Genomic DNA, 16,023 nt, shown 5'->3' on the forward strand with positions numbered 1-16,023 from the left:
ATATCCATTATTACAGCTAGCTACATGAGCTCGGGAGAACAGTCATGTGAGCGGGCGGGCGCAGTCCCGCGGCTCTGCTCGCGTCCACTATGCGCGTTCATCATGCCAAATTTAATAATTCTGGATTCGCTTTTAGTGAATGTTAAAAATGTTAAAAACGTAACGTTTTAAACAAGGACCCTTTCAGTGTTCGGGCTGGTAAGTTGATATACCCAGAAACAAATTATCCACTGAAACACAGACGTTTCTTTCGCCATACAAAGTCTATGTGAAAAGTCTTTCTGGGCCATGGGGTGCAGTACCACCGTTATCCGCTAAGCCCATGGTGGCTTTTAGACTCGGCGCTCTTCCTGGGGGCTTGGTTCAGACAGATATTTAGAAATGATGTTCGGGTTGGGCTCGGTCAACATCAGCACGATAAAGCATTGATTTAAAACATTTTAAATTTAAAACAGCTTATGGACCTTTTTCACAGCAGACATGTTGACTTGTCATAGTAGGAAGAGCCCAGCTGACATTGATCACCTTAACGATGGCTCAGTTCCATCAAGTGTCCCAGTAAGCTATTTCAGTGAGTCAGCATGAACACTACCAGGACCTCTCCTAAGTGGAAGGCAGCCATCATTAATGGTTTTGAATAAAGCTGTGCTTTTCCTACTATGACATGTCAACATGTCTGCTGTGAAAAAGGTCTATTATGTAACATGAGCTTGTTGCCCCGTGTGAGCTGATGACCTCATCTGTTGACATTTCTGAATGCCTTCCTACAATTGCTTAATAAAAGCTTTCCACGCAAACAAATGTACATGTGTCATTAGTATGAGAACAAAAAATAAGATGGTAACTGTGTCGGGCTCGGGTCCTCTGTCGGACGCAGGCCGGGCTCGGACAGAAAAATGCGGCCCGATCCGCACTCTATTGTGCACCAACGTTAGCTGTAGGTTAAGGTTAAATAATGATCACCTAATCATCAGTCGTAACTCTGTGTCCTGTTTTATGTACCTTTCTGAGGCTGTTTTTAGCTATTTTTAGCAATTAGCTTCTTTGCTAATTGCACGGTTAGAATAATCTTATTATAATAATAAACATTGGTTAAAGAATGGTGCTTTCCACTGATTGGCCATGGGAAGTGAAAACGTCATTTTCTGCGACAAAATGATGGTTAGTGTGGACTTTACGCCAGCGTAACTAAACATGGACACAACTTTAGTATCAAACTACTACTACTACTACTACTACTACTACTGTACTGGTCCGGATATAAGACCACCCGGATTTAAAAGACTCATTTTTGGAAAAATACTCTAAAAAGCCAACTGTCGTTTTCATAAAGAAAATAATTTTATTTGAAAATAATTCTAATAAAAACACATTGAATAAAACAAGGTAGGCTGTTCTTTTTTTATTTTATTTTTTTTAAGATTATTTTTTTGGGGCATTTTCAGCCTTTATTTTGATAGGACAGCTGAAGACATGAAAGGGGAGAGAGAGGGGGGGAATGACATGCAGCAAAGGGCCGCAGGTCGGAGTCAAACCCACGGCTGCTGTGTCGAGGAGTAAACCTCTATATGTGGGCACCCCTCTACCAGCTGAGCTATCTGGGCGCCCAAGGCTGTTCTTTTTAACATCTTTTAAATCAAATATTTTCAATATCTTTTTAGATGAAAGGGTCACATTTAAATTAACAGTAAATGTTTCCAAGGCCTTCAGGTGAATCTGGTAATGGGCAACCCATCATTTCGTTTTTCTGTCATTTAATCACACACTCTCCTGTCAATCTCTTGGAAGCGGCCGCTTTGAGGACCACGGTAAGATTTTCTCCGGCTGTTTGCATTTTTAGACGGTGTAACATCTCCATGACAACGCCTCGTTCTTTTTCCATTCTACTTCCGACTTGCAGGCTTTTTGGTAGCTGGATATATCATTTGTTTCGTTTGTGTATGAATGTGGATAACGTTAGTGATAGTGAGATGCTTGCTACAGTTACATTTCTAATGATGAATCGGCGAAAACACGTTTTATTTCGCTGATTCACTGCTTTGTTCTGACGCCGCTGGGCGCTCTCTCTCTTCAGTCTCTCTCTATCTCTAACGTTACCGTACTTTCGGGCGCTCGTTTAGTGTGGACATTACACCTGAACTTAAGAGAGAGAACGCAGCTGGTGCAACAGGCTTCTGTTTCTTTATTTAAAAGGCAGTTATGTAGCAGTTTCTGTCATGGAATAGACTGGGGGTTTGTCCTAATTTAAAGGAGCTCCTAAACCTACCCTATTCTGGCTTTTAATGGCAAGTTTCAGATGGAATGGATGTTTCCCTGCAGGAGAAATAAGACTCTCTAGGGAAAATGCTGAATCTGTTTATTTCTCTTGCACAAATGTGGTTATACTTTAAGCTACAAACAAACCATCGGCTCTCAGTGACGTCAGCCTGAAATATAAGTGTGTGTGTTGGCCTTAAGAAGCATTTTATCACCAGTCATAGTTACCTGCAGTCCAATGACACACTGACCGGCCTTGATCTTCTCATCGTCGAAATGTCGAGCCTGTTTGTCTGCATATTTCACCCCGATGTCAATCTTTGAGTCCATACCTTTGGTCTTTCCCTAACAGAGACGGCATGCTGGTCAAAGGACTGATGGGACATTAGATTTCAAATGGCAATAGAAAATGTGTTCCTCAGTAGACAATGACCCTCTGTTACTCTGCCTTCACTCACCATGCTGGCCAGTGCGAGCAGTGTAGTCTGGACTTGAGTCATGTTCCCATTTTCAAACAGGTCATTGGCCTCAAATATGTCATTGGGCTTTAGGCCAAAGGCCAGGATAGCTTTGATGAAATTCCCAAGGTTTTCCAGCTGCAGAGAGCAACGGAAAAAGAGAAGAAGAGAAAAAAAAGGAGTGACGGGGGCTGGGACAGGGAGTCCAACAAAAACCAGGAGGAAGCAACAACGGCACAAATAAAGCTGTTAGTGGAAAGCAGTGAAAGCTTCATGAATGAGTCCACTTCTCTCTTACAGGCTGGCTACATTACACGTCTAACGTACGTTCCAACACTACGCTTCCACTATTATCAATGAAACTGGCTACACCGGACAGAGAGCAGCGTAGTGGTGCGTCTGCTCCACGGAGATCTGCTCTACAAGTGTAAAAACAGGACAGTCTTCTATTTATATTTTGTATGCCAGGTGTGTATGGATCATAAAGTCTATATTTCTTTTAATTTACACTACCGATATACAGGAAAAGACTTAATGACTGTCAATGAGCGTATTGGCAGTTTGAGAGTTTCTGTTTTTACTTACAATTTCATAAACAAAAATGTGTATTAAGCTGGAGTACATGAAACCCCAATCAACAAAACTTTTTTTTTTATATTTAAATACTCCCGTTAAAAATCACCTGGAGAGTCCGGCACAGCCTGACTCTGGACCTATTTAAATTCTTGTTCTGCTTGTTCAACGGTTGTTGGATTAATTCCTATTACACACATTCAGAGAGGATTTGAAGTGCTATTTCTTCTATCAATTCTTCTCATTTTGACACTAGTGATTTTCCTTTGGTGCTGGCTAAAAATTCCTCTATGCAAGGAAAACCCCTGAGACTGGTCCTAAAGGAGTCGTTACTAATGAGCGTCAGGTCTTACCTTGTGCCAGTTGAGCTGGGAAAGGTTGATTTTCTTTACCGAACCAGGTTGCAGCTTATTGATCAGTCTGAGAGAGGAAGGAAAACACAACATGTATCGGAATATAACGCCATCCATCAACTATGGAGCAGGGCTGCACGATATGAGGGAAATATGGGATAACGTTGTTGAATATCACGATAAGTAGGGTTGGGCATCGAGAACCGATTCCTACTTGGAATCATTTCAAAAATTAGAGGATTGGAGGATTTGGTTTCAATCTGATCATGGGTTCCAAATTTAACGTGTAAGTTTTTGTTTCCGTAGCGGCCAGGCGCTTGTTGTGTTGCAGCCTTAGAGCACAGTGAGCAGCGCTCTAGTCTGGCTTTATTTCACCTTAAAAAAAAAAGCTGTAAAACTGCAAACCACCATTGAATCAAAATAAAACTTTCCTCTTATTTGTGAAATAAGCAGGTGACCCGTTTCAACTCCACCCCTCATAGAATTGGAATCGATAAGAACCGGAATCAAAAGGAAGAATCGCAATTGGAATCAGAATCGTTAAAATCCAAACGATGCCCATCCCTAGCGATAAGGATACTACTTGAGTCTACTTTCAGTATTCTACTAAAATACCACAAATAGCTTGGTCAATTTAAAACAAATGAGAGGAAAACATTCCCAGCATTCTTTTATTGAACAATTTCAACATTGAATTGAACATTAAAACTAAAAACAGTGGTTTTCTGCTCAAATTTTCTTTAAACTAACACAAAAATCTCTGAGTGTGTTCGTGAAATGCTGCAGCCTTTCAAGATGTTTTTATTGCGGCAGTTGATATCGCCATGACAATAAATAATAATTAAAAAAAACGATATATGGTGCAGCCCTACTATGGAGGATACATTTTAGTTCACATTTTGCCATCAAACCAGGAATATTAAAAAAAAATGTGTTTGCAAAAACTCTGGCACACACATGGACACACACACACACACACTCACTTACTCGCAGAGGATGACTCCATCCTTCAAGCCTTTCTGGAAGTTCTCTCCGATAGACATTCCTGTCACCTCCTCAATCCAGAAACGGAGCTCCTCCTCCTTTTGTGTGTCATATTTCTGAGCAATCTGAAAGATAAAACATTGTTTTATTATTATAATAATACATGTTATGTATAACGCACTTTACATTTAAAACCAATCTCAAAGTGCTACAGGGTAAAAGCATCGATAAAAAGATCGCTGGAAGACCTGTTGTTTTTGGCGAAGGGTTAAAATCTTGGACAGAAACGATAAACATTCAAATCTTACAATTGGATTCTAAACCGCACCGGGAGCCAGTGGAGAGTGTAAAGAACGGGGGGATGTGTGCAGGCCTGGAGGCCTTCGTTAAAAAGCGAGCAGCTGCATTTTGCATAAGTTGAAGGCAGGAAAAATTAAAAATGATTGAGGGCAACATTAAAGGAACACGCCGACTTATTGGGACTTTGTCTTATTCACCGTATCCCCCAGAGTTAGACAAGTCATACATACCCTTCTCATCTCCGGCGGACTTCAAACTTGGTCTCTATCATCCCAACACCTTAAAGATGAAAAGTTATTAAAAGAAAAACTTTTCGTCAGACGGTGTGGGCGTGGCATGGCGGCCATTTTGAGTGTTAGCGATGAATGAGAAAGTGGCTGTAACTACAGTATACATTGTCATATCTGCTTGAAATTTCACAGAATCAACAAGGGTCCAGGCCTGAGGACACCAACAGGTCAATATTGACTTTTGGTGATAGCGCCCTCCGCTGGCAACAAGAAATCAGCCTTATATGACAAACATCATCCGATTTACATGAAACTTAGAATTTGTGGTCTACATGTGATACTGAATCGGCCCCTATAATATAACGACGCCCACTTACTCAGGCCACGCCCCCTTTCAGAACATTTGAACCGTTTAAGGTATACCCTTGTGTGAGGTATCATTGAACTCAACAGACAGTTCCTTATTCATTGGTGATGGTTTGGGCCGCCCTTCTGTACTTAGCCACGCCCCCTTTTATAAATGGTGGCCCGTTTAAGGTAGAGTCTTATGTGATGTATCAATGAACTCAGCAGAGACTTCCTTTTTTATTGGTAAAGGTTTGACCCGACCCCTATACGTTGGCCACGCCCCCTTTCACAGCTAATGAACTGTATGACGTAGCATCTTGTGTGAGGTATCATTGAACTCAGCAGGGAGTTCCCTTTTCATTGGTGACGATTTGCGGTGTCTGAGTGCCGCGCAAATGCATGGTCGCAAGGAGCGGCGTCCGCCAGTAACCCCGACGCACGCAGAGACGCAAGGGCCCGTCCATCGCTGCTTGCAGCTTTAATTTATTTTGTATTCCTTTATTGAACAAGATGGTAGAAGGTGTAGTATGTAGATGCTGCTGTTGAACTGAGGCAGATCAGACATTTCACTTTACAGGAAAGTACTAGTATTTTTTATTGGAATTGTTTTCTATAAATTTAACTTTAAAAACACTTGCTGGCAATTCATATCTATGTTCTCATCCTTGCATAAGAATATAGAGCAGTTTTGATGGTGTCTCATGTTATAATGCTCCATGACATGTATCTGTTACACAGTGAGTATTGAACTTTAGCTAAACTTTTAAGAAGAAATATCGCAAATTGAATCGTCATCGCAATATTTGGCAGAAAAATCACAATTAGATTTTGTTCCCTATATCGTTCAGCTCTAAGAGAAACTGTCTGCTAGTGTGGAGGACACATTTTTACAGACTACTCTAGTCAGTTTCAGACATATGAACCCATTTATCATGCCCTGAGTTACCCAATACTCTCCAATGGCAGAGGTCTTCAACATGGGGTCCGGGGCCCCTAGGGGGTCCTCAGAGTTACTGCAAGGGGCCCACCAAATTATTGTCAAGTTTTTTAAAGTTTTTCATTACAGAAAAAAATACTTTGCACATCTATAACGTGAGACAGGTGCGCCGGAGGGGGATAAGTAAGTCAAAAGTTGCAAAGAAACTCCCGCACGCTGTCTAACTTGCAAAAAATAAATTTAATAGCAGGCAACGTTTCGGTACTAGACCATCATCGGGCAACATGAATGAAGGGAGTTTCTTTGCAACTTTTGAAAGTTTTTTCAAAAATGAAAATGTCTTAACATGAATCCAACAAATCATTAGCAGATATAAATCAGCCTATTTGTGAAAAAAACACATTGATGATGGTCTTACTGGCTTATAGTAAGGTAGTCATCCACAGATACAGTTCATCCTAAAAATTCACTGTGCCACATGTATGTTTAACATTAAAACCTGATTTATAAAATCATGCCAACAATTATTATTTTTAAAGCTTAGTATTCTATGGGCGGTATAAAGGCTTTAGGCTGCCTACACGTTATTGTAGGCCCAATTTAATATGCAACTTCATTTTATACAATATATGTAGTAGGGGCCCCTGCTCCGTCTCTCTCTCAGTTAAGGGGTCCTGGGCTTAAAAAACATTGAAGACCCGAGCTGACAGAAATCTGATATATAAAGCAGGGGGAAAGTCTGACAGTGGTGCTATGGAAAAAAATTCTATCTATAATCTTCCCATTTGCTCCTGTCATCTCCTAACATTTAAATGTTGGCGGCCTGTGCATAAACAGCCCACAGACACTGCTCATCCACAGCAGGGCAAAGAGTCGGCGGCAGTTTATAGTCAAAAGAACCACACGACACAAACCATCTGGTGTCCATCTCAGAGCAGTTTTAAGCCACATTTTTACGATACACTTTTTAGATCTTGTTTGCTTTCATCTGTTTTTATATTTTAACCCGGATAAAGGATTTTAGACATTGGGCGTCTGGATCTGAAGTTATCAGAGAAACAAGCTGAGCAAGCGGCAGCTGGGCTCCTGCAGCCAACGTGTCCAACATCGGCGGATAAAAACACTGAATGAGGCAGTTTCACGTTAAACATCTATGTTTTACCGGTTTAAATCACCGGGTCCGTTTGTTTTGGAGATGAGGAAACCTTTGCGGATAATAAATAATAATAACTCATTGCATTTATATTAGGGCTGCAAAATATGTCACTTTTTTTTTTAATCGTCATCGCAATATCAACTGCCGCAATAACCACATGGCGAAAGGCTGCGACAGCAGAAAACCTTTTCCAATCTTTTGTTGTGCTGCCTTTCACGTTCAATTTGTTCAATAAAAGAATGTTGGAAATGATTTCCTTTCATTCGTTTAAAATTCAACAAGCAATTTGTTGTATTTGAGGAGAATACTGAAAGTTGCGGAACTGAGAACACTTTAACCCCCCTGTTGTCCTCGGGTCTAATCTGACCCATTTTCAAAAAGTTTCTATATCAGAAATTTGGGTTTCTTTCATCCAAAATTGTCACACAACAAAAAAAAAACAATAACGTGGATGGTTCCATGCACCGCTCTTCACAAGTAAAATAAATGATCAGTTCACTACTGTCACTGAATTTGTTTTTTTCAATTTTATAGCATTTGAAAAAAATAAAAAAATAAAAAGAACGTTGAAAAAAGTGACAAATGTCGTAAAAATATTCAAAAAAGCGCAGGACAAAAACTTTGGAAAAAAGTGACAAAAGCGTTGGGAAAAGCTTCAAAAACATTGAGAAAAAGTGACAAAAAACATCAGGAAAAGTGGCAAAAGTGTTGAAAAAAAAGTTTGTATTTTTTAAATTTGGACCCAGAAAAACAGAGTTTCCTGGTTGACGGGAAGACAACACAAGGGTTAATCTCGGTTTATTTATCGCAAGTAAAATCGTTATCGCAGTATTTACAATGTTTTTGCGTATTTCCCTCATATCTTGCAACCCTAATCTATATAGTGCTTAATCACACACACTCAACGCACTTCACGGGGGGTGACTACTCTCTACCACCACCAATGTGTAGCACCCATCTGCCCCCCCCCCCAACATGAACCACCCCATCCCAACTCAGAATTCATTACAGAGGTTCTAGGATATGGAATTCTCTCCCTCCCAGGCTATGGAAAAATTTGACTCATTCAAAAAGATCTGTGAAAAATCAGTAACTAACATGTTTTTTTTGGATTACTTTCTCTCTTTCTTCAATCTTTTTCTCTCATCATTTAATTGTTCCTTTCTTCTGTCCCTTTTTTATAGACTATGCTTTCTTTATGTTTTTATTTTCTACATGCTACCTTTTGTTGATTTATTTAAGGGAACCCAACATGTCAAGGCCCTTGAGGGTTTTCTGGGTTTCCTCTGCATGTCTTTTTTTACTTATTTTGTCGTATATGTAACACTGTATGGTTTTTAGTTTTTTTGCATGTGCAAAATCAAAGGCCCGGGATGACCAGGGGTCCAACTGAGTGCCATGCCAGCATTGCTCCGTCTTTGGCTGTTGTTTTGATTGAGAGACCCCTAGTGGCACAACGTGACATTATAGTCCGTTTAGCGGCCTTGACTTGAAGACAAAACATTTTACACTTTAAGTGTTTTGTCCTTCGTGTCAAAAAAAGGGCCGTTTCATTTCAGCTGCAGTCCATCACTTGTCCTCCCTTCACTGAAACCTGACAGCAATCACATCAGACACTTTGTCCCAAGTAGGGCTGCACGATTATGGAACAAATCATAATCACGCTCATTTTGGTCCATATTAAAATCACCATTTAACACAATTACTCATTTTCTTTTGGAAAGATGTTGCAATTATTGAACTTAAAAAAAAAAAAAAACAGTGAAAATACGTCAAAGGCCCTGAACACCACACAGGTGTTTATAGTTAACGTGGCTGATTGGTAAGGACATCAGTAAGAACAGCGGGGCATCTAAAGACATTAAAGCAAGGCTGGGAAAGGCTCAGGGTGCCTTCTCCCAACTCCATCCCATCTGGAGATCAAAACAACACAGCCTTAAAACGAAGATGCTCCTATATATAACTGTAATGTAAAGTCTGTTCTGCTGTACGGTTCAGAGAGCTGGCGAGTTGTCAAAACAGACATGAGGAGAATGGAAGTGTCCCATGATGGAGGCCTCCGACGAATATGCCAGATCTTTTGGCCTAATAAGATCTCCAACAATAAACTGTCCAAGAAAACGGGGAGCCGGAGCATCACCAAGGAGATTACGCACAGACGCCTGAGATGGCTAGGACATGTGTTGAAGATGGAGCAGGACCGCATCACAAAAGTCACCTTAAGATGGACACAACCTGGCAAAAGAAAACCTGGGGTGCCCAAAACCACCTGGCGCAGAACTGTGACACAAGAGCTGGAACAGATGAACCTGTCACAGGGAGAGGCCCAACATGCTGCCAGGGACCCAATGCAATGGAGAGTGCTCATTGAAGTCAACACCTCGGCTCGCTGTCATGTAAAGAACAGACAGATATTGGAATCTTCATATTCCCTCTCCTCCTCCCTGTTCTGGTTAAAAGCCAAGCAGGATGTTGTTGCTCCAAACTGTGACACAGTGGACGGTTGGAGTTCAAGGTTGGATCTTCTCTGCTCGTAATAACGTCAGGGCTGAAAGCTGTGTCACTTGGGAACTAATGGTTTTGTGTCTGTGGAGTCTGACGATACCAGAGGAACCACACACACACACACATACACACACACACACACACACACACACACACACACACACACACAGAGGCCAAAGAGCTAGAACGATAGAGAGGGGAATTTTTTTTTTCCCTCTTCACGTCTCCAGGCAGTTATTTTCGAAGGAAGATTGCCAAGAACTCTCTGGGAAAAAAAAAAAAAAAAAAAAACAGGCATTGGAAAAAGGGATCCAATTCTTTTGATGGAACCATTAAAACTGATCTGCTGAGGAAAAAATTCTGGAAGGTCACGATTCGAGCCAGCTGGAAGTTAAAACCGAAAAAAAAGAAAATCAAAACCTCTGTACCCGAAAGCATTTCCTGATGACAGCACAAAACTGCACGCAGTTCAAAACAGGTTCAGTGAAGTCAGTGCTACGGTCTAACACACTCTTAAGAATGCATAGAATGTAGTCTGAGCCGGTCCCAGTCAGGAATTCAGCTACAAATGGTCCAACCAGGGTGTTAGGTGAAGTTAACCGAAACACTTGAGCGTGAAAACAAATATCATCCAACCGCAGCGGTTAGTCAGCATGAAGCTGATTGGCGTCCGTCACGCCGTTGGCCCGACTGAGTAGTGAACCGAGGCTGAGCAAACAGAGCGAGGCTGCTATTCATTAATAGACAACCACCTCCGAGCTTCAGAAACACGCAACATACCACATACGGTGGTGAGAGGAGCCACGTCATCAACTGGGAGGACAGAGAGAAAAAGCACAGGCAACAAGTCAGGAGTTTCAGGAGAAGAGGAACAGATTTAGGGTTGCAACTACTATTATACTACTCTATATCGTTTCATCTGTACCCCCTGACCAGCAAAAAACATTTTTGGTAGAGATGTTCCAATACCGATACCATCGGAACAGCTTCCAATACCGCCTAAAATGCTGGTATCGGTAAGTACTGGAGTTTATGCACTGATCCGTTACTATGTAATCAAGCCCTGAAGAAAATCTACTTTAAAGTAGTTTATTTGTTCTGTTTCCGTTATGACTCGCTGTCAAACTGCATAGTAAAAGAAAGTTCTATGGCATTCATTGTTTTTCATGTTTCACAAAAAGTTTAACCTAAGCCAGGCTGTACAACAAAGACAGCAATCCTATCCCATCCATACAGGGATAGTAGTATACAGCTGGTAAAACATGATCAAATACATGACACACTGGTATGGGATCGGTACTCGGTATCGGTCCATACGCAAGTTCAGGTATCGGTAAGCAAAAAATGGTATTGAACCATCTTTAATTTTTGGTAGAAAAAAAAGCCCAACTATAAAGAGTAGGGGTGCACGATTCAGAAAAGGTCACGATTCAATATCGATTTTTAGGCTCACGATTTCATTCAAAAATCGATTTGATTCAAAAACGATTCACAGTATGTAAATGTAGTTACTTTTCCCATGTGATTGCAGTAGACATACAATTAAAAACAAAAATTAAGATTTTTGGAATTCTATGAATCGATTTTGAATCGGTAGAGCTTGAATCACGATTTGAATATGAATCGATTGTTTTGCACAGCCCTAATAAAAGAGGTAGAATACAGCGCTGCACCATCGGTGATTTACTAAACAGCAAGCTTGTAGTCAAAAACACTTAAATGCTACTTCAAAATGTTTAGAATCCATTACTAAATCAGTGTATTAGTATAATTATTTTAGGGAATTACGCATGATTGATATGACATTTTTTTTACTTTTTAAAATGAAATCTCACGTACGCCCTGCAGCACTCCAAAGTACATCTAGGGGTACACGTACCCCCATTGGAGAAACATTGCTTTAGTCTTTAGTAGAAAATGCCACGCCGTGGCCTTTTGCTAATTTCCTAAACACGAGGGCGGGTTCAGTTTCAAGTACCAACATTATTTGTCACTGCGTATTTATGTATTGGTTTGTGTTTAACCCTGATCTGGACTGGTTGTAGCACCCTCCTTTGGGGTTGATGTGCTGATGTGATGTGATCATTGTGGATGATTAACTCCACCTCTGCCTGGTTTAAAGAAATGCAAACAACCCAGAGCTTTTCTTCCCTCCTATCCCAGAATGCATCTGTGGTGTAGCCAGATCTTAATCCACAGCGTTGTGGAGATAGAGCTGGCAATGTGAGACTAACTGACACTAATGGCCTTAGGCATAATACAGTGTTTGGAACCCCCCTCCTTCCACACATTTCTAACAGCATAATTATGGGGGGTGGTTGTTCAGACCGAAAACAACAGGGGGCTGTGCGTTTTCAAGCACCAGTGAGACATGAAACACAATACTGGAAGTCCAGTTGGAGACAGCTTTTCACATTGGTTATGTTGTCTCTCATCACAACAATCACGAGGTAAAGCAGAAATACTGCATTCGCATTACAAAGTAATCCATCGGGAATGTGTTCATCCACCACAGCTTTTTTTGACACACAACGTCGAAAGGAGCCAGATGAGGTGGTTTGGGCATCTGGTAAGGATGCCCCCTGGGCGCCTCCCTAGGGAGGTGTTCCAGGCACGTCCAGCTGGGAGGAGGCCTCGGGGAAGACCCAGGACTAGGTGGAGGGATTATATCTCCAACCTGGCCTGGGAACGCCTCAGGATCGAGAATCTTTCCTGCGAGTCTAAATTGGAAGCATCCCAGTGACTAGGTAATTACATGGCAGCACCCACATCCCACAACCGTACTGATCATCAGAACTCTGCTGTCAGCACATTACTTGGGAACTGCTATGCTTTGCCATCAACACTGTGCTTCCTATCAGTGGGAGGGGAAATGTAAACAAGAACAGACCGTGACAAGTGCAGTACGTGATGTAGAAACAACAACAAGAATCGGGTTATGCTCCAACAGAAGTAGTTTGTACAAAGTGTTGTCAGACCACATATGAAATCAAAAGTGGTTATAGCCTTACTGAATGGCCTACACTCGGAGGGGGAGTAAAAAGTAGGCATGGGCCTGTTACTGGTTTCAAGGTATAACGCGGTTTAAAAAAAGTCAGATTCAAAACCGCTGACATTTTCTGTCATACCGTTCCTGCTGCGAGAGTTGTTTTTTAGGAGTCTTCAAGGACAGAAAGTGCAGTTTAGAAATCCCTCTCCCTGCCAGTGTGCAGTGTGTTTAAAAAATAAAATACATTGTGTTTAATAATACCGTGAAGCCGTGACGTATTTTTGCTTAAGGTTATCATAGTGCCATGCCTAGTAAAAAGCTGGCTGTCATAGAGAGGGTGGGGGTCACAATGTACTATCACTTCAAATGTATTTTTGATTTTGTACGTCTACATTAGCGTATGTACTTTGGTTGCGGTTTTTATATAAGCCGTTACAGGTTTCTACCACACCCTCACATGTATTTTTGCATTTCTTCAACGTCATTTGTTTTTTGTGTTCTGTGAAACAAAAACTAAACTAAACTAAATGTTGTTTAAATATAGGGATTACGGGTCACATTTTCAGACAGTCTCTCCTGGAAAACATTAATTATGTTGCACCCGGTTGTACGTAAGAAAAGTGTGAAGAGTGTGTAACAAATGAGAAAGAAAAAAACTGAGTGAGGTACAAACCCAGCTTACTTTCTGCCCTCCACACAGCTGGCCAATCATGAAGGTCAGATTCTCGGTTTCAGAAAAGTTACAGAAATGGAAGGACACAGCTCCCCTTTTGATCCATTGTTGGATAGCAATTGGGAGTACACTGGCAGCTTAAATCCTTTCTTTTTCACCCCGGACCCAAACTGTTTGAACCCCTCCCCTCTGGCAGGAGGCTGCTGCCTCACAACAGAAAAACTGTTTCTTCCTCTCTGCTGTCAGCCTCACCAACAATGCCCCGGACCCCCACTGACATTGACTCTTAACCCCCCCCTTCATCTCTAGTCACTACACTTTGCATTAACCTCTAGGGGTGGGTGGGGGGGAGGGAATCGATACAGCGGCACAGACGCCGAGTATTGATCTATTATTATATGCGTGTATTGTCAGTTTGTCTGACTGACGACAATCCCATTTTGCAGCAATACAATTGAAGTGAGATGAACAAACCGTGAACTTTATCTTTTTAGATAAAACAGATGTTGACAAAGGTTCCTTTCAGGGACATCATTTGAAACTAGGAACAATTTGAAGTTGGAAAAATGGTAATAAATTGCAATATATCGCAGAATATTGCAATATGTTTAAATTGCAATAATAGTATCGTGATGATATCGTATCACGAAGCCTCTGGTGATTCCCACCCCTACTAACCTCCATTCTGGACTACACACCTGCCCATTGCACATACTACTGTATGTATTTCATGCACATTCTGCACTCATCCCATTCATCCTCCTTTTCTTCGGTTTTGTATATTTCTGTTTCTGTATTTATTGTTTATTTCATATTAATGTTTGTTTGTGTATGCACCATTCACCAAGGCAAATTCCATGCAAGTGTAACTTATTGTGGCAATAAACCCTTTTCTGATTCTGATTCTCAAGAATAGAGCCATGCAAGTCTCTTCTGAAGGCTCATCTCCAGTCTGCACTCTGCCCCCAAAAACAGTGCACTAAAGAGGCCAACAGTTGCACAGAGCTGCAAAGCTGGGTTTAAAACTATCTTGTAATGGAGCTTTAAATTTGAACCCAGTCTAACAATTAAAAGGGACACTATCACGTTTGAAGAACTGTCAGTGATAACTAGCAGTTTGAAAAAATGAAGGGCATCTGATTTACAGTTCTATGACGCTCTAAAATATTTAACCAGTTGTATATGCATATATTTTTTACCTGCTTTTGTCAGTGTGGTACTTGATTCCCCTTATTAAACACTAAGTTTTACCTGTTCTATCAGCAGCAAATATTCCTCCCTGATGTAGTTTAGATTTACGGTTTCTATTTTGGCCAAATTCCCTGTCATTTCAATAACATCAGTGGATGCTACTTGTTGTTCATTTGGCGACTTCAAACTAATCCGATTTGGTTTCAAATTAAATCTATAACAGAGTTTCCTGCAGAAACTTTGTGTAGCGGAGAAGGTCAACCACCCAGATCCACACACATGGATCTCACCGATGGTATTTACTATGTGATATGGCACGTCTGCTCTTTTTATCTGAGGGTTAATGTTTTATTTTATTTAAATGTTTACGATGTTTGGCAGAGGTAGTCTCCACCACTATAAAACAGATTTTGGAGAATAACATATTACTGAACAATGGATCCTATAGGGCCGTCCTGCACTGAGCATACTTGTGATACCTACCAGAGAGGTTCTTTTAAAAGTTACTCCTTTAAATAGGCGTGAATCAGAATTAGTTTTATGGCCAAATATGTGTACGCATACGAGGAATGTGACTGTGGTTTTCATTGCTCACAATAGTACCCAGTTCCAGTAAACATGTAGAAATTGCATGACAAATGTGTTTTACTCTTCACCCTTTCAACAAAGAACGTTTTAGTCCTAAGTTGCCTCTTTAGTAGGCTTGTGTATAGTTTTTTTTACACTGGTGCTAAAACAATACTTTAAAAACTGTGCCAAAACATTGCCTAATTGGTGTCTGAACCGATATTTAAAAAAAAAAAAAAAAACACCCAAAAAAAACAAAAAACAAAACAAAACTGTGACATTAAAGACTGGCTTGTTTATTGCTAAGGCCATATAGTGAAATGTATATGATCTCTTTAAAATGTAATAACAATACCTAACGACCATAACTTATTTTACCAGTCAATTGCTGTTAAACGATGAAAACAAGAACCACTAGATGGCAGAAGGGTATTTTACAATAACATGAATGCACCATGAGCTTACAAGTTGAAACTGAACGCACCATTAAGTCCCGTCAGTGT

At 40.8% G+C, this 16,023-nt stretch overlaps 1 protein-coding gene across 1 annotated transcript in view; it reads right to left on the minus strand.

The window, feature by feature from the left end:
- Window positions 1-16,023, minus strand: part of cnn3a (calponin 3, acidic a) — a 35,839-nt gene that overhangs the window by 5,763 nt on the left and 14,053 nt on the right. The window contains exons 2-5 of the mRNA XM_031307789.2: window positions 4,628-4,749; window positions 3,641-3,707; window positions 2,715-2,852; window positions 2,485-2,601 (exon numbers count right to left, since the gene is read on the minus strand). Coding sequence (XP_031163649.1) covers window positions 2,485-2,601; window positions 2,715-2,852; window positions 3,641-3,707; window positions 4,628-4,749 — 444 coding nt within the window. The remainder of the gene's footprint in view (window positions 1-2,484; window positions 2,602-2,714; window positions 2,853-3,640; window positions 3,708-4,627; window positions 4,750-16,023) is intronic.

The sequence above is a fragment of the Sander lucioperca genome, chromosome 23 (assembly GCF_008315115.2).
Source record: "Sander lucioperca isolate FBNREF2018 chromosome 23, SLUC_FBN_1.2, whole genome shotgun sequence".
Lineage (NCBI taxonomy): Eukaryota > Metazoa > Chordata > Actinopteri > Perciformes > Percidae > Sander > Sander lucioperca.